The sequence below is a fragment of the Pholcus phalangioides genome, unplaced genomic scaffold, assembly GCF_987345545.1.
Source record: "Pholcus phalangioides strain wild (caught in Gottingen) unplaced genomic scaffold, Ppha-v1.0 ptg000011l_1, whole genome shotgun sequence".
Lineage (NCBI taxonomy): Eukaryota > Metazoa > Arthropoda > Arachnida > Araneae > Pholcidae > Pholcus > Pholcus phalangioides.
Genome location: NW_028301604.1, coordinates 57,600,642 through 57,627,995, shown reverse-complemented (window position 1 = coordinate 57,627,995; position 27,354 = coordinate 57,600,642). Strand labels below are relative to the sequence as shown.

At 35.7% G+C, this 27,354-nt stretch overlaps 1 protein-coding gene across 2 annotated transcripts in view; it reads left to right on the top strand.

Moving 5' to 3' along the window:
- The window catches only part of LOC149080622 (uncharacterized), a 57,034-nt gene extending 31,393 nt beyond the window's left edge, over window positions 1-25,641 (top strand). The window contains exons 7-10 of one of the 2 annotated variants that reach the window (XM_089239772.1): window positions 3,393-3,433; window positions 8,807-8,893; window positions 11,678-11,763; window positions 20,462-25,641. In XM_089239772.1, coding sequence (XP_089095898.1) covers window positions 3,393-3,433; window positions 8,807-8,893; window positions 11,678-11,763; window positions 20,462-20,606 — 359 coding nt within the window. In that variant the 3' untranslated portion in view covers window positions 20,607-25,641. The remainder of the gene's footprint in view (window positions 1-3,392; window positions 3,434-8,806; window positions 8,894-11,677; window positions 11,764-20,461) is intronic. The other variant, XM_089239773.1, reaches the window with a different exon arrangement.
- The last annotated feature ends 1,713 nt before the right edge of the window (window positions 25,642-27,354 follow it).

The window sequence follows — 27,354 nt, the reverse complement described above, 5'->3', positions numbered from 1 at the left end:
AACAGTGCTTTTCTTATTGGTGAGTGGACGGCGTGTCGCGCTGGGTGATTCACGTTGCGCGCGGCATAGAAAACCCGGCTTTACGGGACAGAGCCCGAGCCCCGTCTGGCTTTACGGGGGGGGGGGGGGGGAACGAGCTGATTAGCCGCACGCTAAAACCCTTTTTTTTAACCTTTCGAAATAACTTTAGGGTTTCTTCACCTTCGGAGTAAGTATTACGTCAGCATCGATGGTGGGGGAGGGGGGGAAGGTGTTCCGATTTGATGACGGAGAGGGGTGTTAGGATGATGTTTACTTCAGCACCCACCCTTTATACAAATATGAAATATTCTTAATGGCATCTTACTCGGTGCGCCAAAAACGAATAAAACTTTTCGCTAGTTTGTGGGCATCTGAACTAACATTCTCCCTATTGACTCTTCTACAGAGCCACTTTAGTGATCTCTAAATACTTAGCGGATCCAAGTGCTCTGGTTCTGTGCCGCGCGTCATACAAGTGATAGGTGATTATGCCGCGGATCACTTAAGTAATTTGGGAATGGGCCGCGGATGACTTGAGTGTTATAGAACAGCACTTGTGAACGCGTCAGTGCTCTAAAACTGTGCCACATGTCACTCAAGGGATCTATAAATGTGCCACGAATCGCTTAAATGGTCTGGAATTATGTCACGGGTCACTTAAGCGATCTGTGAATGTGCCGCTTGGTTCATTTTTACAAAATTAGGTTTGAAAGGGACAGGCCACATTTAGGCCGCACGGGTCAAGTGTTACCTATGGGCTTAGAGGTAGGGTCGCAATGAATTTCTTGAAAAATTTGAGTTCTTGGCCTTCAAATAACATTGAAATTAACTGAAATTCATTGTAATAAGATATTTTCTTTCGAAATTTTAATTATTAAAAAAAATATTTTTTGATTAAAAAATATATTTTTGATCGTCTGGGGGGGGGGGGGAAGACCACGAGCCCCACGTACATCTCCGATCCACTCAATATGCCACCCACTATGCGTTAGGAGGTGGGGGCAGAGCGCTGACGAAATTTTGCTGAAAGGGGGAGGATCAGAGTTTTGCTGACTTTTTCTAACAAGGGGAGAAGGGTCAAAAATCGCTAAAAATTTGCTGACGTAATGCTTGAACGGCCATTTTTTTAAGCATGTGCTCAACCCATGGCCTAAATATGGCGTGCCTCAAGTGGCCTTGGTACAGATCACTCAAGTGGCCCATGGCACATTTCCAGATTACTTGAGTGACCCGCAGCACATTTACAGATCGCAAATAATCTGCGGCGTTGTTCTAGATCACTTAATTAAGTGGCCCACGACACGTTTTCAAATCAATGAAGTGGGCCCACACTGTTCACAAAAAGTGGAGTTAAGTTGTAATGTGCCGCGGGCCCGTTACAATGGCCCGTGGACAATGGGTTAAGCATGCATGGGTTACATTTTTATGGCACCTAGACAGGTTTTTTTCCTTTCTTCGAAAAGAACGGGGGCGGGGGGATGGATCACGTTCAATAATTGGACTTTTCAAGTAACAGTAGCAATTTGATTAGTTTCGTTTTAGTTTTGCTATTTACATTGTTTTCGATACCAAATTCTGTGGAAATGAAAGATTTTTAAATTCATTAGAACTTGAGTTTCCTAAAATATCTATAGATAATACTATAATTAAAGTATATAAGGTGTGAATCTTAACGGCACAACATTTTGAAATGCCACGATAATTCGGCAATTCCATTTTTTCCCTCCTATTTTTTGTCAATGGTGTTCCTATTTTTTCTACTTTTTTTTCAAATTTTCACTTCGAGGCCTGGTTTCGCTGTATAGCCACACTACTATTATACTGGGCTTCACTGATGGTAGAATCCTTGTGCCTTGTCTTTCAGTTTAAAAAAAAGTGATACATTTCGACTACGACCTCTTATACATGAGAAGGGTTTTTCCTGGAATAGCTTCTACATGTATCCTTCACATGTACAAATTTTCAAATGTTGATCACCTCAGGGCAATGTTCCGTTCTTAGGTCTTATGTGGCTGTCATTTCAATGCGTTGACATGGGACCTCTGAGAATGGGTAGGAGAGTAAGAGTGAAAATATCCAGATCTATGAAATGGAAATGCTTGTTTTCATTACCACACAAAATCGTACGTTACGAATAAAAATATATTTTTAACAACACAGAGATAGGGAAAAGTTTAACATGAAATTAAAATTTCCATACCTTATTAATCTGCGCCTAGATAATCGAGGTTATTCTGTATTTAAATGAAATATAGGATTATTATTATTGATAGTGTTGTAACTTCTTAAAGTTAACAATAAATTTAATTTATTAATTTTTAATGTGCTAGCAAGAGTAAAAGTGTAATTACAGTACATTATTCTAAGGGTGGAGAGTTTTTTTTTATGTGCTGTAGTCTACATTTCAATTAACTGGGGAAAAATCAAGGTTACAGACAGTGTGATTTCCATTTGATTTAAGATGATGGTGAATTGCTTCTACTATGATAGAGGCTAGGATTATGGTTATATAGTATATTATAGGTTATTTCAGTGGTTCTGGAACTTTTTCACCCGCATCTCCCTTGCCCTATTCACAGTTCATCTGTGGCTCCCCAGAACAGTTTAGTAGATATGTTACCTTATGAAAGAATCACTTCAAAGCACAAATCAACATTTCCAGCTTGTTGCAATGCTCGACAAAGGTTAGCAATACCCCTAGAAACTGCAGTGCACACTTTGAGAAACACTAGGTTATTTGGTTAATCTAAGATGCAAGACAGTGGAATATTATTCATCCATTTTTTTTATTCATTTTTCGAGTCAACAATAAGAGGTGCAAAGGAGGTGAGAGTGGGAGATATATATTTTCTTTCTATGCTAGGATTGCTATAGCAGCATTGTAATGTTGGAAATATTGTGTCAAGAAGTGAGCTAGAGTATGTCTTCATTGTAAACTCAAATTTTTAATCCATATTATAAAACATGCTATTATCATGTGTTTTATTTTGAAATATATGGTTCTTTTGAAAGACAAAATTCAGTAAAGACTTTTTGATTTATTGTAATATTTTCTAGTAAATAAAACTTGAATCTGAAAAATGTCATAAAGCAGAATATATACAGTAGCCCCTTATTATAATGCTTATTCAGGTTTTTCTCCACTTTTAGAACCATACTTTAAAATTTACCATTCAAACCTAGGATAAAGTTAGTGGTTATATCAAGCTTCTTATAATGATAGGTTACTGTATTTATCCTTGTGTCTATGATTTGAAGCATTTGTCATACTTTTTAAATCTTATCTAATCATACTTATCCTTTCAAATACAGTGCATCTATGTCATTAACTTGCTTGCTCAAAATCAATTTAGGACTGATTTTCTTTCTAGACATAGATGATTTAGACAAGTACATGCCTGGGTATTTAAGGGTGAGTATTTTCAAGCTTGCAAATTAAGAATACAAAAAATACAATTTTTTTTTGTATATTTTGGAATTTACCAATACAGTAGAGCCTCAATCAAAACATTTTTTGAGACTAAGGTCAGCTATGGTCATAATTTTGGGCTGTGAAAATGTTAGTGATGTTTCAACTGGGGGATAATTCAATAGGCATTTTATTATGCTGCGAATAGTGAAAATTACGGAAAATCAGGATCTATATACTGAAAAATACAGGGCATCACTAGTCGTGGGCAAAATTCCTGATTGCCTGTAAGAGTGAAACTGAGAGCTTCTATAAATCAGTTAATTAGAATGATTTCATGAAAAATAAAAACATTCAATACAATGAAAATGTCTAGTATCATTCAAGGAAAAATCATTGAAATAAATGAATATTCCTTTATAATAGTAGGACAGCAAATGATGATGAAAAATATAAGAATATTCTGTAAGATATGGTTAATATGGTCACCTTATGTCTTTGCTTACTTTTTATGTTGGTGGTTATTACGGCCATAAAAAAATTTGGCATGCAAAAGTATGTTTGCTGGATATTCAAGTTAATTGCGAGATTTTCATATGAAAGTTACAAGATTTTTACTTTTTGAAGGTTGGTAGGTCTGTACAAGCTTCTCTGGGGAAACAAACCACCACATCCTCTTGCATTCCAGGCAAGTGTGTTAGACCCCTAAGCTGCAGATGCACTGATTCTTTCCTTTCTGGGAGCATAAATCTTAATGGTACTCTGCATTGGTCAGCATTCTTAACTCAGCTAATGGCTCATGACAGCAATGGTCCCCAGATGGGGATTTGTGGAATTGATGCCACTCTGAGAACAAGTACAGACAACTGGGCAAAGATGTAGTAATAAAGATGGGATAATAAAAGTGTTGGCTTGGCTGAGTTGGAAAGGCTGTCCAATGCACAGTCTTATTCAGCTATATGATCTAATGAAAGAAAGTTTCATCAGAGATGCCACTGTACTTTAATTTACCTGGGTCCCGGGACCCAGGGTATTCAAAATATCTGGGCCTCTTTAGAGTGAAAGTGGGTCCCTCTCGAAAAAAATTATCTTGAAAAAAGCATGCACTCTCCCTTCCCCATAATTCACTGGTATCTCTATGAATTTTTTTTCCAGCATGCCCCAGGTCTTTGATCACCTGCTTATATCTCTTCGTTGAGATGCATCAGCAGGCCATGTTCTGGGTAGGAGAAGGAGGTATCTCTGTTGTGTGTGTTGAATCAAATGATTCATTTCTAAAAACATGTTCTATCCAAAAAGGTTCATTTACTTTCATTGTCTACTTGTAGGAAAAGCTTACAAAGAAGCCCATTAATGAGAATTTAACATATGGAAATGAAGCGCACATAACAAATCGAAACCAAATATACAGTTGATCCTGCTTATAACGTTCCCATTTAGAACATTTTTCCACTTAAACTGATTTTCATGGTCCCAACTTTAAGTAATTCTTATTAAGATTTCCCGTTTAAAGTTTTTCCTGCTTACAATGTTTTTTATGACAGTTTTTTGAAAAGCATTATAAGCAGAATCCACTGTAATTAAAAGTTAGCGACACACATTTATATATTTACTAATAAATCAATCTATAAATCCCCTTTTGATTGATTTTTCATTTCTTTAAAAAAATCTTAGCTCTTTCAATAATATCTTCTGATTTAAATTTAAAGCAAATGAGATTCTCTCGCTCTTCTCTCAGTACACTCTCAGGCACTTATCTTCCCTATTCACAGAAGCAAGTATTTCATATAAATCCTTGCGAATCGATTTCCTGGTAGAATGATTTTATTTTTTCCCTCCTTGATGGTCCCTCCACTCTGATTTGTTGCCATTTAACTACCACATATTTTCACACCTGAATATTGGAGCTATGTCAGATTTGAGTTGGTGAAAGTAAAGTGTGCTAGTGTGTGTGTGTGTGTGTGTCCAGCATTTAGCGTGTTTTGTGGTCAGTAGGTGGTGCCATCTATCTAGAGCCACAACTTGATACTTTCTCAAATGGGGCAAGCACATATTTTGGCACCCTGTGTAATGTAGAAGCAGCAGTTATAAAGGGTGAATTCTCGGTGCCGCCTCTAGTCCAGAGCCGGGGGGGGGGAAAAGAAACACTAGACCCGCCAGCTTCCCCCACCAGCCTAGTTGTGGCCCTGCATCTATCCTCCAAATTATTAATACATGGATTTGAAATTTAATGTATACATATTTGTGTTGTAGGTTTGTGTGATTGTCGTGGCAACCAGGGCCTTTTTCAAAGGAATAGCCAACTCAAAATTGGAAAACCTTAGGAAATTGTATTTTTAGCCTATTACCACTATGCAATCGCGAGTTCCAAACCCAGATTTTCACCAAAGGCAAAATCAGGGGTATGGAGGACCCACCCTGCCCCAAGAAAATGAAAAAATAATATTTTTGTAGAAAATTAAAATATTGGAGAAAGTCTGTTATACTATGTTAATTTAAAATTCTTTTTGAGCATTAATGATCCACAATTTCTGTGGAAGAAATCCTTCTGCCCCCCCTAAAGCCGATTCTGCATACACACCAGTGATTTTCGTGATTTGAAATGGTGACTACCACATAGCAGCTAGATGACAAAACTAAATATTCAAGGTAGAGTTTTCACAGATTCATTTTTTTTTTAATGATCTCAGAAAATATTTTACACTTTGAACAGGCGTTCCAAATCCTTTACGATTTTTCAAAAATGCACATTCGCAATCTTGTAAGAACAAGGCAAATTTACTCTGTATAGGCTGCTATCTTTGAATGCCGGCAGATGGCCGGGGAAGTATCGTAATTTCCGATATATAACCCGAGGGGAAAAAATCCATAGGGGTGTAAAAACTCCAAAATTCTCTTTGATAATTCTGTACACTGTCCCTCATTAAAGGAAACTAAATATCTTCAACAACCCGTGTGTATATCAATACAATACAGTATGGTACAATATATGAAGTAGCAAAACCACTTTTTCAAGGTCATGTGCGATCGTGATAAGACTGTGAAAAGAAGAAAAAAAGTTAGGGAGGTATTTTCTCTCTATACTTTTTTCATCTTGGAACTAGGGACGTATGAACCAAATTTCTATGCGTCCTTTCCCGAAATTTCTGGTATTTGATGCATTATGACGTGTCAATGGCATCTCTGGTTCATGCTTCTGTATGCAATGGTCTAGGGAAAATATTTTTTTTTGAACCATAATAATTTTTAGTATTTTTATGTAATGGTCAAGTTGTTTTGATGGCAGGGGTTTCATCCACTACATGTGAACAGGATCTAGAAAATTAACCTCCATACCCCTCGTTCCGTTTAGGGTAAAAAAAATGTGAACGCATAATTATCTGATCATGTTTTCGCAACCATTGTCTGATAAATAAAAGTTTTTTTGGTCTACTAGGTTGTCGTAGATTGGAGTTTGCATTCAATGTCTTCCCAACTCCAGTAGTCAGCATCATCAGGAAATGTTTCCAAATCTTAGAGTGCAAAATTGAGATTTTGCCCCATGTATTTATGAATTGGCTCAGCTGGATGAAACTGCCCCCAGTGCAATTGATCGCTGTTCATTGAATGTGATTGGTTGATGGAATTCACTGTCTGTTGGGAATGCTCCCATTTGTCAGCTAGGATGGAATTATCTCATTGGCTGATTTTGTCATTGTGCTTTTCGTTTTTGAATGTATAGTGTGCAGGTTTCATGCTCTTCAGCATGGATATCCAAACCTGACTTGACTTGATGATCTCCTCTCTCAAGGACTGACAAACTGAATGTTTATATCAATAGTCGTAAGACCTATATCATAATCTTATTGATAATCAGATACTCATTAACAAAACATTGTTTTATCCCATTGGTAAAAGCCAAAAATAATTGTTTTGGTTCTGTTCATTTCAATCAGTTTCATCCAATATGGTTCTTCTCTCGATGCCCACTGCTAGTGTTCGAGGAATGTTCAGTTGATACTTAAACTTGTGACAACTCTTGGCTCAGGAGAATATTATTCATTGAATGATGGCCAAAGAGAACTATCAGCTACTAGCATTTGTTTGTCTTTGTTGCTCATCAGCAAGAATAAAAGAATATTTAAAGAAAAACAATTCACAAAAAATTTAAATAGGCTTTAGCTTTGAATAAACCACAAGGATCAAAGATTAACTTTTAAAACAATATGTAAGCTTTGCTATGGGAAATACATATATTGATATGAAACCAAGATTATTTTACTCATTTATCATAGGTTCAAAGACCGTATGAAATTGATGGATTCTGTGATCGTACAGACTGGCTTATATGGAGGGGAGATCTGGGGGCCAAACTCGAATATGCTTGATTCTATACAATTGGCATTTATCCAAAAATGTTATAGTACACCATTTTATGTTCCATCATATTTGATTTACACTGAATTTAATAGATTGACAGTGCAATTCACCTTCGCAAAAAAAGTAAATTTTTGATATAGGTTAACTCTGTCATCAAATAATGATTTAAGTACATTTTGCCTTAATTGGAGTGTTAATCATAAGGTGGGTTGGGGACTCCGCATTGAAGTCTTTTTGAATTTAATAAATAACCTTGGTTTATCTGCATCCTTCTTCGAGTGGTGCAAGGCCAATGTCGAATCTCATGTACACAATCACGGAAAATTTTGTTGACAGTTTTCGAAATAGCATTGAAGAAAGCAATTTTAACCCATATTATAAACATATTAAAAGTTTCTTCCCAAGGAGTACTTGAATTTTCGAAGTAATCCCGTATATCAGGCTATTTTACTACAAGCTCGTTGTAATTTTATTAGGAGCCTAAATCGTTTTTCTAACCGATGTCAATGATGTGATTATCGTGGGGAAATTGCTTTCGTACACATCATTTCAAACTGCAGTGATTTTGCTGGCTAACTTCTCAGTTTTTGGCTCTCAGTCATTATCGTTATGTGATTTATCCAATATTTTACGAGATTAAAGGAATTTGTTGTTTCATTTCTTTTTAATGTAATCTTAATTAAGTTACAACCACACTAAAACTTGCCACGAAATGAGAAACATCAATGGTTCATGCCGTATTCGTATTCTGTGTTTGTTTGTTTTTTTTCTCTCTGCTCTGTATTTTCTTTTCTTTTTTTATTTATTTATTTTATTTTTTTGAGCATTTATATTACATTCTGCATCTAGGTGTTCGTCTGTGTTGTCCAACCAAGCGTTCCTTTTTTTGTAATAGCTTTTTTGCACTGTGGGCTCCGGCCTAATGCACAATAAAGATATTATTATTATTACTCATTTATCAATAAATAATATTTTTTTACATCTAAGTTTCTGATTCAACTTTATAAATTTCATTAGGCCACAATAGAGTGGTTTAGGTTATTCAAAGTTCCAGTTGGTAAATCTCCTAATAGATTTGGGCTTGATGGAGAAGCTAAGAATCGTGTAAGTTAAATTTTAAAAGAAATATTTTATTTACATATGGTGGTTGTTTGAAATGAAGTTTTGGGGTGAGAGATCCTTTTTTTTATTTGCATTTTTTTACTTTTCATCTCATAAATCTGCATAAAAACAATTGTTTGTACTGCATGTCTTTGTCTTTTACATGAACATGTTCACATAACCCTTTCTGCCTTGGTGATTCCAATTGGAATCTCTAATGTTTTTTGCTTTCACAGTCCATCCTTCATGTGGGGAATCATGCCCCATGAAGGATGGAAAATGCCCCATGAAGTTTATGGAAATTAATGAAATTGCGCATTTTCCTTAAATTTTTTAATATAACTTAAAATTCTACAACTGACACTCAAAAGTTTATGCTTATTTTATGGTTCAGCAAAGTAAAATAAATTAAAGCATCATTAATATTTTGATGTTTATGCGTCGTTCAATGTGTTCGAAAAACAGGAATTAACCAAATTTTTGCAAGTTTCATTATGCAGTTCTTCACCCGAAATGACCCAGAATGCGTCACAAGGAGGTTTGTTAACTAACTAACCGTGTGATGGCTCGGTCCATATCCTACGGGACCTCTAACCGACAGGAGGTTTGTTAGCTGCACACACGTATCAAGTTCCACCCACACCCTACCCGATCCAAAGTAGGTGTGTGTATAATTTACATTATATTTTAAAACTGGTTACCACAATCAACTAGGATTCTGTGGTTTACAATTTCTTCTGCTGTTTCTTTTCCAAGTGTGCACTTTTGAAGTCTGACTTTTGGGAGAAATTATACACGACTGATTTTGATAATGGCGTTTATCTGATGTAGCTATCTCTAGCTTCATGTCCCCATACTTTAGTTGAGGCCTCGATAATTTAGGCACATCTCTAAACTGCCTAAGTATGACTAGAGCATGTGTGAGCTTCACATGGGAAGACCACTACAGTGGATCGTTTGTCTACAAGATTTCAACGAACTCACTCTCCGTCATATTTTTCAGCATATATGTAGATGGTGCAATGAATGCCAGGACTCTACCACCAGGCTTATCTCATTGCAGAGATCACCCCAAAATATCTCTGGTTCTTAACACACTTTTATTTGCAATGTGGCACTTATAATGCGAATCAGGAAAATTTTAAAAACCACTTAAAGGGTTAATAAAATCTTCACTTCAACATGATTTTCAGTGTTACTTTTTTCAAATAATTATACAGATGTATATTCCACTCTGTTTATCCTTCCAGATTTATACCATAATTTATGTTTTCCCACATTTTAATGTTTTTATTGCTGCAACAGCATCCAGTAGTTGGAGGAAATCTAGTAGTTGCTTTGTTATTGAACTGTTCATTGCTAGAGAATTCTATTGATGGATCCCAGGTGAAGATAAACTATTTGAATAAGAATTTTTTTAACCCCTATTGAGCTTCTACATATTGAAAAAAATATACAGGTTCTGTTAATGGACCGACAAACTCAGGGTTGTTAGTAGGTGTCAAGAGGAACAAAAATTGCAATGGAACATGGTCTCAAAAACCACGTTGAGCGGGTTAAAATCACGAAAACTGCATGCAGGCTCTGAGTCTAGAAGAGATAAAAGGTGGATATCAGTTTATTGCTGAATGCATTCGTGGGTTCGCTCATTATATCTGGCGTAAGCAGCGTGATGAAATGCATGCACTGGGGGTAAGATCACATGCTGCAAATGACGTAAATTAGCGTTATTGTGGTAGTAAGTGTAGCAGAGTTAGTTGTCTGTTTCAATGAGTATCATGATGGCTGACTACACAAACAAGGAATACGCTGATATGCATCTGATTTTGCGGTCAAGCAGACAGAAATGGGCACTTAGCAGAGCGGATGTACCAACAGCAATATCTGATGAGGCATTGTCCGCACCATACTACCTTTGCCACAATCAATCGACTACTATGGGAGACAGGGACCTTCCACCCAGCATGGCGTGAGTGATGCAGGGAGATGACACAATGCTGCCTCCCTACAAGCACTCCTCAAATGGAAGACACCGTACTGCAAAGGTTTGCAGATTCCCTGTCGACAAGTACACGAACGGTTGCAGCTCGTGTCGAAATGTGCATGCGTTTTTTGTAATTTCTACCCTCTCAGTATGTGTGGTTTGCGACACCATGTTCCATTGCAATTTTTGTTCCTCTTGATGGTTATTAACAACCCTTTTAGTTTGTCGGTCCATTAACAGAACACCCTGTATATATAAAGTGGTTACAGTCTGTACTTATTTCTTCAAATCTGTATGTTTTTACATCCAATTAGTTTGTAGGATCAAAAGTTCATAAATAGATAAATAGGGAGAAACAATGCGAGAAAACTTGGAGCTGAAGAGTGTATGGATCACTCTTTTAATTTTTTTTAATGAGAACTGCATGTCACAAACATTCAAAGGGTGGAATAGCTATCTATTAGTTAGAATTTTGCATATAGGATTTAATCATTTTATCCAGTGAATATATTTTAAAATTTAGAATCAGCTTATTGAATGGTTATGGAAATATCAGTTAAATTCTTTTTTGTTTCAATAATTCTCGATAAAAACTGAGGAAGACATACCAAAATTGATTATTAAAAAAAAAAATTGGTAAACAAATATTTAAGGTTTTTATGCATATATTTGAAATGGTGTGTTCTTTTTATAGACACTTATTACAAGAGCATTTTGTTTAAGTATCTTAATTAAAGTCATAGAAATGAATCTTATTTGCTTTTGAAGTTGTTAATGTATTTGTTTTGAAACTGCTCTTTTAGGTGTTTGCTGAAAAACTGATTGCCAAAATGCATGCAAGCTGGAAGAAGCTTGTTAAAAACCCCAATGCTTCCATGGGCCTGTCATGGTGAAATATTTACCTGGCTTATAAATTGATATATGTGCTGTTTAAATGAAGCATAGACAAAGCTGACAACTGCTCAAAAAATTTAACTGGTGGGACCTAGATATTTGGAATTTATTGTAACAACACAGAACATGGTCACAGTCGTCACAAACATAAACATGAGATGTGAGGCAACTGAGTAAAGAAACATTTTTAAGCAACATGACTGATTGTGTCCAAGCAAGTACAATTTAGTGTGAGTCAATTCCTGTGAAAAGGGGTACTTCAGAACAAGTAGATTTTTTTTCAAATGAAGGCAGTATATAGGACCATACATTTAACCATTTAATTGGCAAGGATTGAAATATCCAGAGAAGAATTTTCAGTGGTTATATTAAGCAAATGAGGCTCCCTGAATACTAGGAGGTGTGTTTTTTAAGTAAGTACCGTTTTGAAATTCTGCAGAGCGCTGCGATCGGCATTCTGCACATGCGTGCTGTGTACCTACATCTGTTGGCAAACCACAGATGCCATTATGGAAACATTCAACCATGTTTACGTTTGTTTGTGAGTATTTAAAATGCGTCCGCAGATTAAGAATGCCGCAGACTGTGAAATATGCTCTGTGATTCTTTTTCTTAGTGCCAAAGGCATGAAAGTGGCTGAAATTCATCATGAGATCACTGAAGTGTATGGAGGAAACATTATGAGCAATGGAATGGTACGGAAATGGGTTAGAGCTTTTAAAGATAGCCGCACAAATGTTCATGATGAGGAACGAAGTGGGCGACCTTCTGTCATTACTAAAGATTTGGTGCAGAAAGTTGACGAAAAATTGAGGGAGAACAGACGCTTTACGATTTCATGATTATCTAATGAGTTTCCTGAAATTTCCAGAAATTTTCTCTATGAAATTGTGACAGAATACCTAAATTATCGGAAATTGTGCAATAAAAACAAAAGGCGTGACATGTTGAGTAAAGGGATAGTTTTGCTTCATGAAAATGCCTGCCTACACGTGGCTAATTGAAGATCTCATCGCCTCATTTCGCTGGGAAGAACTTGATCACCCTCCGTGCAGTCCCGATCTAGCACCCAGTGCCTACCACATGTTCCTGCATTTGAAGAAGAATCTGGGGGGTGAGCACCATGACTATGATGAGGAGGTCAAAACGGCCGTGTTGCAGTGGTTGTTAAATCAGGGGGCAGACTTCTATGAGGATGGGATTCAAAAGCTGGTTGTATGATACGATTAATGCATTGGTGATAATTAACATTGGTGGAAATTATGTTGAAAAGTAGATTAAGGTACAGGCTTTTATGTAAAAAAAAAAATTGTTAAGGAAAGTCAACGTGTTTTCTTATTATTTTAAAATGATACTTACTTAAAAATACACGCTACGTATTACATGACAAAAAAGTCAATATTAAAAGAATATGGGGTGTTGCACTTCAGTGGAACACACTGTATTTATGATTTGATAGTTAGATTTAAATAGTATAAAAATGTCATTTATTGTTTGCCAACCTTTCTATCACTATTGAAGAATGCACAACAGCAATGTCTCCTCCACACATAGTATTTCCCCCCAAAATGCAAGGGGGAAAAATCATTCTTGCATGGCTTGTGAAGAAATAGGAGAGGTGTACCATTGGGCCATTTTGCTGATAATTATAGACTTCATGAACAGTTCACAAGTAAAAATCGAATGTTTAGGAGTTGTTTAGAAGCATTGATGCTGAAACGTGTTCAAAAAATATACAATGCCTTTATTTAAAAAATGTAAGAAACTTGTGCTGTCCTTGAGAGAGCAACACTGCATATAAAGGATTAAAAAAATATTGTTTGAGCAAACTTAGTTTAAAGTTCGACTGTTATATTAACATCGAAGAAGACCAATAAGATGACTTTGCTAGCCAAAATGAATAAGTTTGCTGTTTTTTTGGTTTTGGTGATGTAGAATGTTTTCATGTAGGATCCATATTCTCTGTTGCTGATTTAAAATAGGAGCACCAGGTTTCGTCTTTAGTGAAAAACATATATCCTACACACTGTTTACATTCAATAAAAGATTTCACTTGCTGAAGCAACTTCTTGTCTTGTTGTACTTGCTGGGATGCAACTTTGCATGCCGCTGTCATTTAGACATTCTTCTCTACTCATCTGACCTGTCTTAGACTGAGCATGTTCTGTGAATTCCAAACCATGCAGTGTGGTCACCCCATCAAATATTTGAGTTATTAGTTTTGAGCTTTGTCAATTTTCCATTTGAAAAACAAATGTAGCGTATACAGGGTGCATAGGTGACAGGGCATATGACATTTTACCGGCAAACCATTGATGCTGCAGGCATACTTCCAATTAGAAAAAGTATCCAAATAAGGTGTAGTACTCAGATCCATCATTCATGTTGCAAAGAGTTGAATAGTTATTAAAAAAACTCAACAAGAAAGTTGTTGCCCTATCTCTCCTGAGACCAACAAAAAAATTCCACATTTCTAAATGCAATATTCACTGAAGTATTTGAATTCGGAAAACGAGGACAGTTGGGAAGAAACAACATTAAATTGGGGTAAAATGGTTTTCCCACATTAAACTAGATTTTTAGTTGGCATAAGGAGAGACAGGGCAACAACTTTCTAATTAGGTTTTCAGGCACACAGAGATGGTATGAAAGCTTTTTATTTTAATGACTATACAACTTGCAACATGAATGATGTATCTAAGTACTACACTTTATTTGGATTTTTTTTAAATTGAAAGTATGACTTTAGGATCAACTGTTCATCAGTAAAATATCATACTCCCTGTTACCTATGGACCTGTATATATACGCAACTCTTGATCACTTCACAGGTTGAATTTTGCTGTTAAATTAAATTTTAGTGGGAGAGATTGATATATATTTAGCAAGTGAAATTCGTATAAAATCTGAAAAGCTTATTTTTAGCAGACCTCGCAGCGCTCCTATTTTTCCTACTTTTTAGAAATTTCCTCCTATTTTCCTACTTTCGCCGCAAGTGTCCTTTTTTACCGCAATTTTCTCCTACTATTCCTATTTTATCCCTCTTCCCCTTTTGTTTACAGCCGAAATCTCGCTACGAAAATTTCGAGAAACCGCAAAATGTCGCTGCTTTCCCTCCCTTTTTGACGTGTTTTATTCACATCACAACTCTCTACTAAAAAAACAATAAAAAAAAATTCAGTTCCACTGGAGAGGGGACGATGAGAGACAAACGTATCTTTTCGCCGCGCGCCATAGTCAAAGTGCTAAAAACTGAAGTTTGGTGGGGCAAGCTAATCTGTTTAGTAGATCGGTTGCCGTAAATAAAAGAAGGCGAAAAAAGGAGAGAAGAACAGGCTCTATCCATCCACACATGAGATTCCATGAGAGACTATATTGGTTTCTCTCTGTGATCCCGTAAGGAGCGTTCATCCCTGAAGCCAGGTTTTCCCAGGAGTAGGCTTTTTGCGCCGCGTGAACCGAACTGGATCATTTCGCGTCTGCAGAAATGTGTTACATAATCACGTGTTTTCCAAGCGTGGCACTTTGAAGGGAAGGGAAATAGAACAACACGAAAATAAAGAGAAGATCGCTGAAACGCGCAGCATACACGACGCTTAAGCAAGGTTTTCCTAAGAGCAGGTTTCCTGTGCCACGCGCAACGTGATTCACCCCGCGCAACACGCCTTCCTTTACTTACCTTACACTCACCAGTAAGAAAAGCAGCATGACTGTTTTCCTACAGAGCGCAATACGCCTGACGACAGCGCTTTAGGTCGGACGTGATTGGCCGACTGCTTCTGGAGGAGTCAAATGCGTCGTGCGCCGCGGTTTTGCCGATATTCTCTTCTCTACTTGTGTTTTCTTTTCCTTCCCTTTAAACCGGAGCATGCAGACGACAGAGTAGCTGATGCCAAAGCCATATACTTTATATAGCCGCCCTGATCTGATGCGCCTCGCTAGAAAAACAAAAACGCGTAGCGTGATTATGTAACACGTTTCTGTCGGCGCGAAATAGTCTAATTCGGTTCACGCTGCGCAACAAACCTATTCCTAGGAAAACCCGGCTTTAACTACTCCTCCAGAAGCAGTCTGCCAATCACGCCCGACGTAAAGGGCTGTCGTGAGCTGTATTGTGCTCTGTAGGAAAACGTAGTAAGAAAATTGGTGAATGGACGGCGTGTCGCGCTGGGCGATTCACGTTGCGCACAGCACAGAAAACCTGTCTCTAGAAAAACCCGGCTTTAGGTAACAGAGCCCGAGCCACGTCTGGTTTTACAGGAAGAAGGGGGGGGGGGGAGAGGAAAGCGAAACCACCTTTTTTTGTAACCTTCAGAAAATAGGGGTTATTCAAGTATTACGTCATCGAGGGGGGGGATTTTTGATTTGCTGACTTTTGATGACGGGGGTGGGGTGGGTGTTTGACGTCATCAACCACCTTTTATGAAAATGTTAAATATCCTTAATGACGTCTTACTCGCTACGCGAAAAACGAATAAAACTTTTCACTAGTTTGTGGGTACCTGAACTAACATTCTCCCTATTGAGTCCCCTACACAGGGAAATGTCGCGGGCCGATTAAGTGCTCTGGACCTGTGCCACGCGTCATACAAGTGATTATGCCACGGATCACTTAAGTAATCTGGGAATGTGCCACGGAAAACTTGAGTGATGTAGAACCGCACTGGTGGCCGCACCAATGCTTTAAAACTGTCACATGTCACTCAAGGGATCTCTAAATGTGTCACAGATCGCTTAAATGGTCTGGAATTGTGTGACGGGTCACTTAAGTGATCTGTAAATGTTCCACTTGGTTCATTTGTACAAAATTAGGTTTGAGAATGACAGGCCACATCATAACCCCAGGGCCATATTTGGTCAGCACAGGCCCAAGGATTACCAAGGGTTCAGAGGTAGGGTTGCAATGAATTTCTTGAGCAATTTTGAGTTCTTAGCCTTCAAATAGCATTGAAATTGTCAGAAATTTATTATAATAACATATAAAGATATTTTCTTTTGAAATTTTAATTCTTTTAAAAAATATTTTCAGCATTAAAAAATAAATTTTTGGTCGTCTGTAGGGGCCACGAGCTCCCAAACCAGATTCCACCCCTCCCCGTACGTCTCTGATCCCACCAATAGGCGTTAGGTTTCAGAGGGGCAGAGCTGACGAAATTTTGCTGACAAGGGGAGGGGGTCAGAGTTTTGCTGACTTTTACTGACAAAGAGGGGGTCAAAAATGGCTAAAAATTTGCTGACATAATACTTGAACGGCCCCTTATTTTAAAGCATACATATGCATGTGCTCAACCCATGGCCTAAATGTGTCCTGCCTCAAGTGGCCCCGGTACGCTTACAAATAAATTAAGAGGCTCGCAGCACATTCATACTTCATTTAAATGACTCGTGGCACATTTCCAGATCACTCAAGTGGCTCACGGCGAATTCTGCAATTGAACGGCCCGAGACATATTTCCTAATCACTCAAGTCGCCCGCTGCACATTCCCAGATTGCTTGGGTGATTGCGACACATTTACAGATCACACAAATAACCTGCGGTGCTGTTCTAGATCACTTAATCAAGTGGCTCGCGGCACGTTTTTAAATCAATGAAGTGGTCCCACACTCTTCAAAAGGTTGAGTTAAGTTGAAATGTGCCGCGGGCCGCTTGAATCATCAGGAAATATGTCACAATTCACTTGAATGATCTGAAAGTGCGTAGCGGGACACTTTAGTGGTCTGGAAATGTGTCGAGCGCCACTAAAATAATCTATAAAAATGCATCTTGTCACTTGAAGTGTTAATGTATCGCAGACGATTAGTTGATCTGTGTGCTGCGAGCGACTCAAGTGATTTCGAAGCATGCAGAGAGGGCCACTCAAATGGTCAAATGTGCCTCCAGCCACTTAAAGTAATCTGCAACTGAACTACGTGCCACTTAAGTGAACTGGGGGTTTGCAGCTGGTCGCTCAAGTGATTTGGAAATGTGCTTGAGGTCACTTAGATGATCTGGATATATGCTGTTGGCAGCTTATATCTGAAAGTGTGCCACAACTGACTGAAGTAATCTGGAAATGTGTCCCACTTAAATGATTTGATGATCGTTCGTGGGCCACTTGTGTGGTTTTGTTATTTGTCATGAGATAACTCCGAGGGCCACAGGTTATCATGTGTGTTTTAAAAAAATGTGTATCTTTGGAAAAAAACCAGACATTCATAAACATATGCAGGCCAATCGTTGTATCCTTCAGATATAGTGTAACTCCAGGAGGTGTTACATCAAGGGTGTTCAACATTCAGTAGAGTGTGGGCCATTTTATTGATTTTGAAATGTGTAGCGGGTCACAGAAGCTGACCTGTAAATATTTCTGGATCAATTGAGTACTTTGAAACTGTGCCACAGTGATATGTAAATTTTCCGCGAGTCACCTAAATGATCTAGGAATGTGCCGCAGCACACTTAAAGACTGTGGAACTGTGCCGCAGGTTACTTCAGTGATCTTTAAAAGTTTCATGGATCGATTGAGTGCTCTGGAACTGTGCCGCAGTGTTCTGTAAATATGCTGTGACATATTTACTCATCAGAGAATGTGCCGCGGGTCACTTGAATGATGTGTAAATGTACACGGGTCACTTTTAGTGGTCTAGAACTCTGCCATGAGTCACTTAAGTGTAGATGAACAATATCACAGGTTACTCTAGTGATCTAGGAATGTGCCACAGGTCACTTAAGTGAAGTGGAACAGCAGCTCGTGTAACTTGAGTAATCTGGAACTGTGGCACGAACCACTTGAATGACCTGAAACTGTGCTGCAGGTTCCCTGGAACGATCTGGAAATGTATCGCTTAGTTCATTTTTTGCAAAATTAGGTTCGAAGCTGGGGGCTTCAACAGATGATTCCGGGGCCACATTCAGCCTGTGGGCAATGGGTTAAGCATGCATGTGCTACATTTCTATGGCACCTAGACAGGTTTTTTCTTTCTCTGAAAAGTACGGGGAAAAATGGATCACGATCATTAATTGGACTTTAAAGTAACAGTAGAAATTTGATTAATTTCTTTTTAGTTTTGCTATTTGCATTGTTTTCTATTCTGCATTCTGTAGAAATGAAAGATTTTTAAATTCTTTAGAGAGAGAGAGAGAGAGAGAACTTGAGTTTCTTAAAATATCAATAGATAATGCTATAATTTAAATATATAAGGTGTGAATCTCAATGGCACAACATTTTTAAATGCCGCGATAATTTTGGAATTCAGTTTTTTCCCTCCTATTTTTTTCCTATTTTTTGTCAATGGGTTTTCCTATTTTTCCTACTCTTTTTTTCAAATTTTCACTTCTAGGCCTGTTTTAGTTTTGTCAAAACTTATTGATTTGCCATTCCACTGCTCATAGGATGTTCTTATACAAATTTATCACTGTCTATGAATTTAGGAAAAATTTATCAAACCACTTTAGAATGAATTGGTCATCTTAAATTTAACCCTCTTTTGGTCTCAAATAGATGACTATCAAAAATGATTGGTTACTATAATGATGACTTGCTTTGACCTGGAGAAAATGTGGTCATCCTAAACAAGTCTTATCTCGACAACCTAAGGCACTTAAACATGAAGTAACACACAAAAACTATATTGTCCCTAGTTATAGGATACCCATGTCTAACTTAAGACAAATGCCATTTTATTTTTTTAGGTATTGTACAGTTAAATTTTTAAATTATGAGTATAAAATAGCCTAGACACCTTTCAGAATGTGGGTATTTTTTTTTACTTTTACGTTTTATTGAGGGTTGATTTTTTTTCAGTGCAAACTTTGAAATTCCCTGTTAAATTTAGATCACCAAAATTTTATCATGACATGTCACTTTTTCCATGCTGTTATATTCCAGTCATTAAAATTTGCGTGTTTTTGACTTGCGTGCTGGTTATACAGCTTAGAGTACATAACTTGACACTTTTGAATTTCAATTGAATTTTTAGAATATTTCTTTTAACAAATTGCCTGGTAGATGAAATTTTCATATCTTTCCTAATAAAGATACATTTTAATTTTAAAAAAATTGATTTCGGGAGGTTGGTGGAGAAAATATGCATTAGATTCAGGTATATATACAGTATTTTCAGTCTCCCAAAAGTTAGTCTGACTACAGAGAATTGACAGATGCTTACACCATGTCTTGTCACAGTGATTGGTTCTATTTATATATTTTCAGTAATTTTATTTTTTTAGATACTAGTCTCTCCATGTCCTGTATCATTTCTGTAAGTGTCTTTAGTGCTGTTTTGGTGATTTTGTTTTACTTATTCACCTTTGTAAAATTTTGGAGGATATCGCCTCACAAAGTTTCAATTGCGATTGATCTTTTCTTTTTAGTGTGAAAAAAAAAACCTTCAAAATTATTTTAATTTTGAGAAATCTGATATAACAGATGCCATATATCTTCCATGACTGCTGTGGTTCAGTTTCTAATATGTGAAATCTCTCCAAGACAGACAATTTATGCAGAGGGATAGATATTCACGTTTATCTAGAAAAACAAGGAGGACTATTTTATTTTTCTCCCTACTGAAAAATTAACTTTCTCTTTACATGATGTCATGTGCCATTTCTGTAGTCAGACTGCTATTTCTTACACACTTTGAGCCTTTTTTTAAAATTTTATGGATGTTTTATTTTAACATTGTTTGAACTTCTGAAATTATTTTGTTTTAGCTCATCAGTCACTGTAGAAGGAAGTCCTTACAGAATTGGGGCATGTGATTCTTATTCATTGGTGTACCAATCTAAAGATCCTATACCTGCTCAAGAGACAGACCCTACAGTGAATAAGTGGCATTTTGTTCAAGATATGGGATAATCTGAACAGATTTCACAAAATGTACAAAAATGCAATCTGAGCTTAAAAATATAGTTATGTGTATATGATGATACTGAAAATAACATTTCATGAAAGAAGGAATTGCTGTGTGTGACCAGTACTATCTTGTGACCAGTCATATACTCTACGTCCTTTTTTTGTAGATATTGTGCAGTTAGCTTCTGGCATCTTTAATGCTGTAATTTTTTTTCTAAGTGTTATGTATATCACATGCCAATCACAGTGGAGTGTTTTTTTGCAATTATTTGGAGTATTGTTAGTTATCTGCAGTGTTTCCTCTATACTATTGTGGATAGGTGAAAACTATAAGAGATAATATGCATTTCATGTATTGTATTTTTTTACAATTCTTTTTTGTTACAAGTATTTTAGATTTGGTGGTTGCATTTTTTTTACACAAGATGAAATTTTCAGTGTTTATAGAATTTTTTACCATTTACTGCTATGTAGCTTTTGATTGTATAAAAATTTACACAAAGACGAGAGCATGAAGTAAAAGAATCTGAGAGTAATATTACTTATATAGATAGAAGAAAATGGTGGGAGATAATATACAGAGTGATCGGTTAAGTCCCCTGGCAGCAGAACCGTTGGTCCTAAAGGCATACTTTCAATTAGAAAAGTATCAAAATGACATGTAGACCTCAAATGCATCATTCATGTTGCAAGGGGTTCTATAGTTATTAAAATAAAATAAACTTTTTATATGGTCACCCTGTCCCAGAAAACCCAATTAGAAAGATTTTGCCCTGTCCTGAGGCCAAAAAAAAATTGCACGTTTCTGAGTGCAATATTTGTTGAGCTATTTGAATTCAAAATCAGAGAAAAGTTGAAGAACAGTATAATGAGCTTGTCCATAAATTAATGATCTTTTGTGATGTTTCTCTGGTTTTAGAGTTCAAATATTTCAGCGATTGCTGCATTTAGAAACAGATTTTTTTTTTGTTGACCTCGGGAGAGACAGGACAATAACTTTTTTATATTGGAGTTTTTATTGGGTTTTTTAGGACAGGATGTCCGTGTAAAACAATTGAATTTTTTATTTTAATTATTCAATCCCTTGCAACATGAATGACAGATCTGGGATCTACAAGTTATTTGGGTATTTTTTCTAATTGCAAGTATGTCTGTGAGATCAATATTTCACCAGTAATTTGTGACCAAGGAACTTAGCTGATCACACTGTATATTGTTGAAACTGTAGAAGAAAAACACCAAACATTCAGCTGAGAAGTTGTAGAGCATGATCAGTTGGTAAAAAAAGATATTGTACACACGGATACGATTAACAATTATTTACCATTGTCCCTTTTTGGGGACACTATTTATTTGTACCTAAGCAGTGGAACTTTTAGTTTTGATTGTATTTAAATGTTGAGCTGACTGCTATGAACGTTACAAACTCAATAGAAATGATTTTAATATTTTATTTATTAATTAGTATATATAATAATAATTAGGTAAAACTTGAAAACAGTTTTTCCTTTCATATTTCATTCATCTTATCATATTAATGTAATTTTTTTTTAAGTGAAATAATAGTTTTTTGCTATAGTTTTAATTAGTAGTGGCCTGCACAGCCCAAAATATCCGAAACTGATATGAGATGTTTTGTTATTTTTCGAAACATTGAAATTTGTATCACTTGTTTATATGTCATTTCATTTTATGTATTTCATATTTTTACAATTTTTTTTGTTACAAGTATTTTAGATTTAGTTGTTGCATTTTTTAAAAATCAATGAAATTTTCAATGTTTATAAAATGTTTTACCATTTACTGCTATGTAGATTTTGATTGTACAAAAATTTACAAAAAGAAGACAAGAACATGAAGTGAAAGAATCTAATATTACTTATGTGGATGGAAAATATAAAAGATAAAACACCAAAAAATCAGATACAAAGTTGTAAAGTAGGGGTGGCCAACCTTTTTCCATGCTGTGCCACAATCAAGATTATTTTCAATGCTAGTGCCGCTTCAAGAATTTTAACTTGCAAACTATGCGTCCCGTTTTCAATGAACACTCGCTACCATACTAGGTTTAGCAGTCTTCAAGACCATCATTCACAAGAAAAAGGTTGTTTAAAAATTGAAGCTAATTTCGTTGATTGAAAAATGGAATAGTATTTCTTTAATTTTTGGGAAGTATTCGTATGCTACTCCTGGTACCATGGCATGCTGGAGGTTAGCCAGCCCCAATTGTAGAGTGTTATCAATTTAGTAAAAAAAAGATATGTGCACATGAATACAATTAACCAATTATTTACCATTGTTCTTTTTTTTTTGGGATGCTCTTTTTTTTTTTTTATTTATTTATATGTAAGTGGTGATTGTTGTTCCTAAATGTTGAACTGACTGCTATAAAAGTTAAACTCAATAAAAAAAACATTATTTTATAATTTATTAAGATGGTAGTTAATAATTAGTAATACTAATTGATATTAATTATCCATTAATCATTTAATATTTAATTGGTAATTAATATTTAATTTAATAATACTTCAAAACAGTTGCCTCTAATATTTCATTCATGTTACATTAATGTAATCTTTTTTTAAAAAAGTGAAGTAATAGAGTTATGGTATACGTATAATGGGTTAACCGTTTGACCAGCCTAGCAGAAATCACTGAACCTCGCTTAAAATGCCGTATTTTTTAATGAAGTAGGCTTTCTCCTGATTTTCAGCAGGTGCAAACTAAAAGGTATAGGGAAAAGTTTTCCATTGAAAAACTTTACAAAATATCTAGGCTTGTCAATTGATAAAATAAAAATGTTTTCTTGACGGATATATGCGGCCTTGGCCATTGAAAGGTTAATAGTTGTCTGTACAGCCCAAAATATCCAAAACTGTAAGATAGTTTCTTATTTTCTTGAAACAGAAATTGAAATTTGAATCGCTTGTTTATATGTCATTTAATTTTGTTTATATTGCTTACTTTTGCAATTTTTTTTTGTTACAAGTATTTGAGATTTGGTTGTTACATTTTTTTTAAACAAGATGAAATTTTCAATGTTAATAAAAGTTTTTACCATTTACTGCAATGTAGCTCTTGATTGTATAAAAATTTACAAGAAAACAGGAGCATGAAAGAAAACAATCAACTGTTACTTATGCATATCGGACTATTCAATTAATTTTAATTCTTTGTATCTCAGAATGAACTATTAATTTCAAAATGAATGCATCAAAGAAAGGGATTTTCTGGATATTAGTACAGAGATGAACTTTGGACAAAAGTTATTTCTCTTACATAGAAGACCTGGGTTTGATTCCTGGTAATTTTTTATTGTGGAATTTAATTTGTGTTAATTAAATCCAATCAAAAACATTTCATTTAAAACATAAGTCATCTCAAGATTCTTTACTCGTAGACGGTTGTGATATCTGATGTAGAGCCAAGCCTAATGCTGTTATTAACTGTGACACTCACTCCACACCTTTAGTCGAAGAACATTTTCAAACTTAGCAATTACCCAGCTCATATTACATCTTACCATGTTATGTAAAATTAAGTCAATGCAATAAATACATATATTCTTACATAAACATTATTTGATTGAATTTTATTAATGCCATGAATAATATACTTCAGCAACGGCTGACACATTCTCATGCTAGATAATAGGCTAAGTCCCAAAATGTTCAACTAAAGGTGTGGAATCTTTGAAATGATTTATGAATCGAAGTGAGACAGTCAATAACAGCATTAGGCTTGGCTCTGCAACAGATATCATAAATTTTTATTGGTAAAGGATCTTGAGACTTGGCTTCATTTTTTACATGAAATGTTTCATAATTATTCTTATTGCGAGCAAAAATTTTTCACTTTATTTTCATGTTATCACTATTGAGCTGATGGTTTTTGCTTTCATTCGCAAATGTGCTGCGGAATTGTAGGTAATATTTTCACCAGCAGTCTCTGTCAGCGCAACACCCCATAAAGAAGAGAAATCCCTTCTTTTTTAGGGAGTGTTGGTCAGCATGCCTGACTCAAAAAATGACCATGTGAGCAAGCGTGACTGTTTACAATACAAAAACACAGGCATGTGCACTTGAAGGTTTTTAAATTCTGGTTGGAAAAAGCTGATTACATTATTTAATGTGACTTTCAGGGGCTAGCTCATGAATGGGAGCCAATATTTATCAAAGAGATTGTGTCCTTGGGGGAAGACCATGTGACTGAAGGTGCATGAGGATGATATTCAAAGACTGGTGGTAGAACATGGCCAGGATTATTGGCCGTAGATGAACTGAGGGCTGTTCTTTGCATGTAAGAGTTTATAGACAGTATCTCGTCTGGGGAAGAGAAGTCCCTCACTTCTCTCTTGTTAGAGAGATTATAGAATGTGGGAATCTGTGCAAAGTTTTGTGGAAAAGAACCAATCTATAGCAAAGCGAGCAATGAATCTGTCCCATGGCAATGCAATTTCCCATTCCCGAGAAATCCTAAAAAAAGGGCAAAAGCAAGTGTCATTGGATAGGTTCTTTTTCAAAGTTACACAAAAAGAATAAGTTTGATGACAATAATGGGTCCATAAATCATCCTAAATGATGGTCCTCTCTCTCTCTCATCTTTTAGAGTAAGTAAATTAGTAAACATTATTGTATTGTATGTTTATTTATGGCATTATTGAAAAAATATATATTTTGTTGTATTATATTCATTGAATGTCACTTTTATCAGTCATTTTTATATGAATGAGTAATTGTGGAACAAATTATTTGAGTTTCCATCATTTCCTATGGGGAAATTTGATTCAATATACAAGCAATTCGGATAACAAATTAAGCTTGTTAACCGAAGTTCCACTGTATTTAGTAAAATTGTGGACTAAAATAATATGTGTAACTTATAAATTATGATAACTGACAAAAATTTGTAAATGTGCACATATTTTTGTTGTACATAATAAATATGTACATTTTAACATTTTACAGGGCGAATACTGATTGTTTTTCATTATTTTTACCCTTCTGATCCCTTTCTTTAAAGATATTGTCCAAGAAATTCTCAGGGAAATTTTCTTCCTTTGTTTTTGTATTCATATCCATGAATCAAAAATAACTTTTTTTTGTCGAAAATATGTGATTTTAGGAAAATTTAAAGTATTAATGCTTTTATAAATTAAATTTTTCTTTCCTAAATTAACACTGAATTTATATGTATATTGACTCAGCACTAAACTAAAACCACTAGATATTTATTAACCCTTTATTTCCCGTCATGGGCAATTTCAATAATGATTAGCAATTTCATGATCATTTGGCTATCATTGTTTTTGGCAACGATTGATAATATCCCAAATTTTCCCATGTTTCCAATCCTGAAAGGAATTTTCTGGATTTTTATAAAATTTTCCTTGGTTTGTATCCTAAGCACTACCTTTATGTGAAATTTCATGTTTCTAGAGCTGCTAGAAGTGCCTAGGATTTTCAATGATGAGTCAGTGTCAAAATAATGAGAAGGTACGTTACGGCCCTGCAACCAGAAAGGATGTTACTGCTATGATTGTATTGCTTAACTTGACGAGGGCACTAATGTGCCCCCAGATTGTGTATTTGTAAAAAAAAAGTGTGCACAATATATTAGTTTCACACACAATCTCCAACTGATGTTATTAAAACTGGGTTTGTTCAATGGGAACTTTTTTTACAGTAACCCTTCTTTTATGGTCAAATTTTTTTGCCCTGCCTGTGTCTGCAAAAGAAGGATTTTACCATACTAGTAAATGGTTATAACTTTTAGTTTTACTTTAAATTTAAGAAAACTTCAATTCATTACATTCATCTTTTTCACAGTTGTTTCTTTGTTTAGATATAAATTAAACATGGCATATAAAGACGTATGGCAGATATAAATTAGACGTATAAAATAGACCTATGGCAGGTCGTTCCATTTGGTTGCAAAAAAGCAACAGCATTCATTTTCATCCAACAGTGCAATGAATTAGAACAGTGATTCTCAAAGTGGGCAATGGTATGGTCCAGGGGGCTGTAGAAGCTACAGATTTAACATAGGATCCTATGGGTTCACTTGAGTTGGGGGCAATGATAAGAAAAATTTCTGATGAAGGGGGTGATGTGTGCTGAACAAAAAGTTTGGGAAACTATGAATTAAAAGATATCCCTATACACTTTGCCATCCACTGTTTCTTTAAAAATAATTGTACCCCACTGTCCTATGGCGTGAAGTTGTGCACCACGCACCGATTTTAATTGAATGCAGAGGCTTTTTTCATGATAGACAAGCAGATTTTTGTTGTACCAAATTCTGATGTGTGATCTAATATTGAACTTTCAACTGTGGAACAACAAGAACACGATAGGGGTTAAACTCCAATTTTTTTGTGGCTCTGTGATCAGTCCAACATTTCAAAATTTTTCTTTTTAAGCTTTTGTTCAACATTTTGTTACTCTATTTCACACATCCATCATGACTCACTAGAGATGGGTGCCCACTTCGCTCGCAATCTTCGTTTCCACTTTCTCGAAAATGGAACACTAATTAGAAGATTGTTGTCTTATTTGGCACAGAAAAATTTGTGATTTTTTTTGAGCGAATCAATAATGGCTTCAAACAAATGAATTGAAAAATATTGGTCAATCATGAAAATTCTTTGCTTCTGGCAAAAAACTATCTTCATCATACAACAAAGAGCCACTGAGAGTATCAAAGCACATGAAAAATTAAAAAAAAAAGTTTTCCATCTTGAACAGTATAG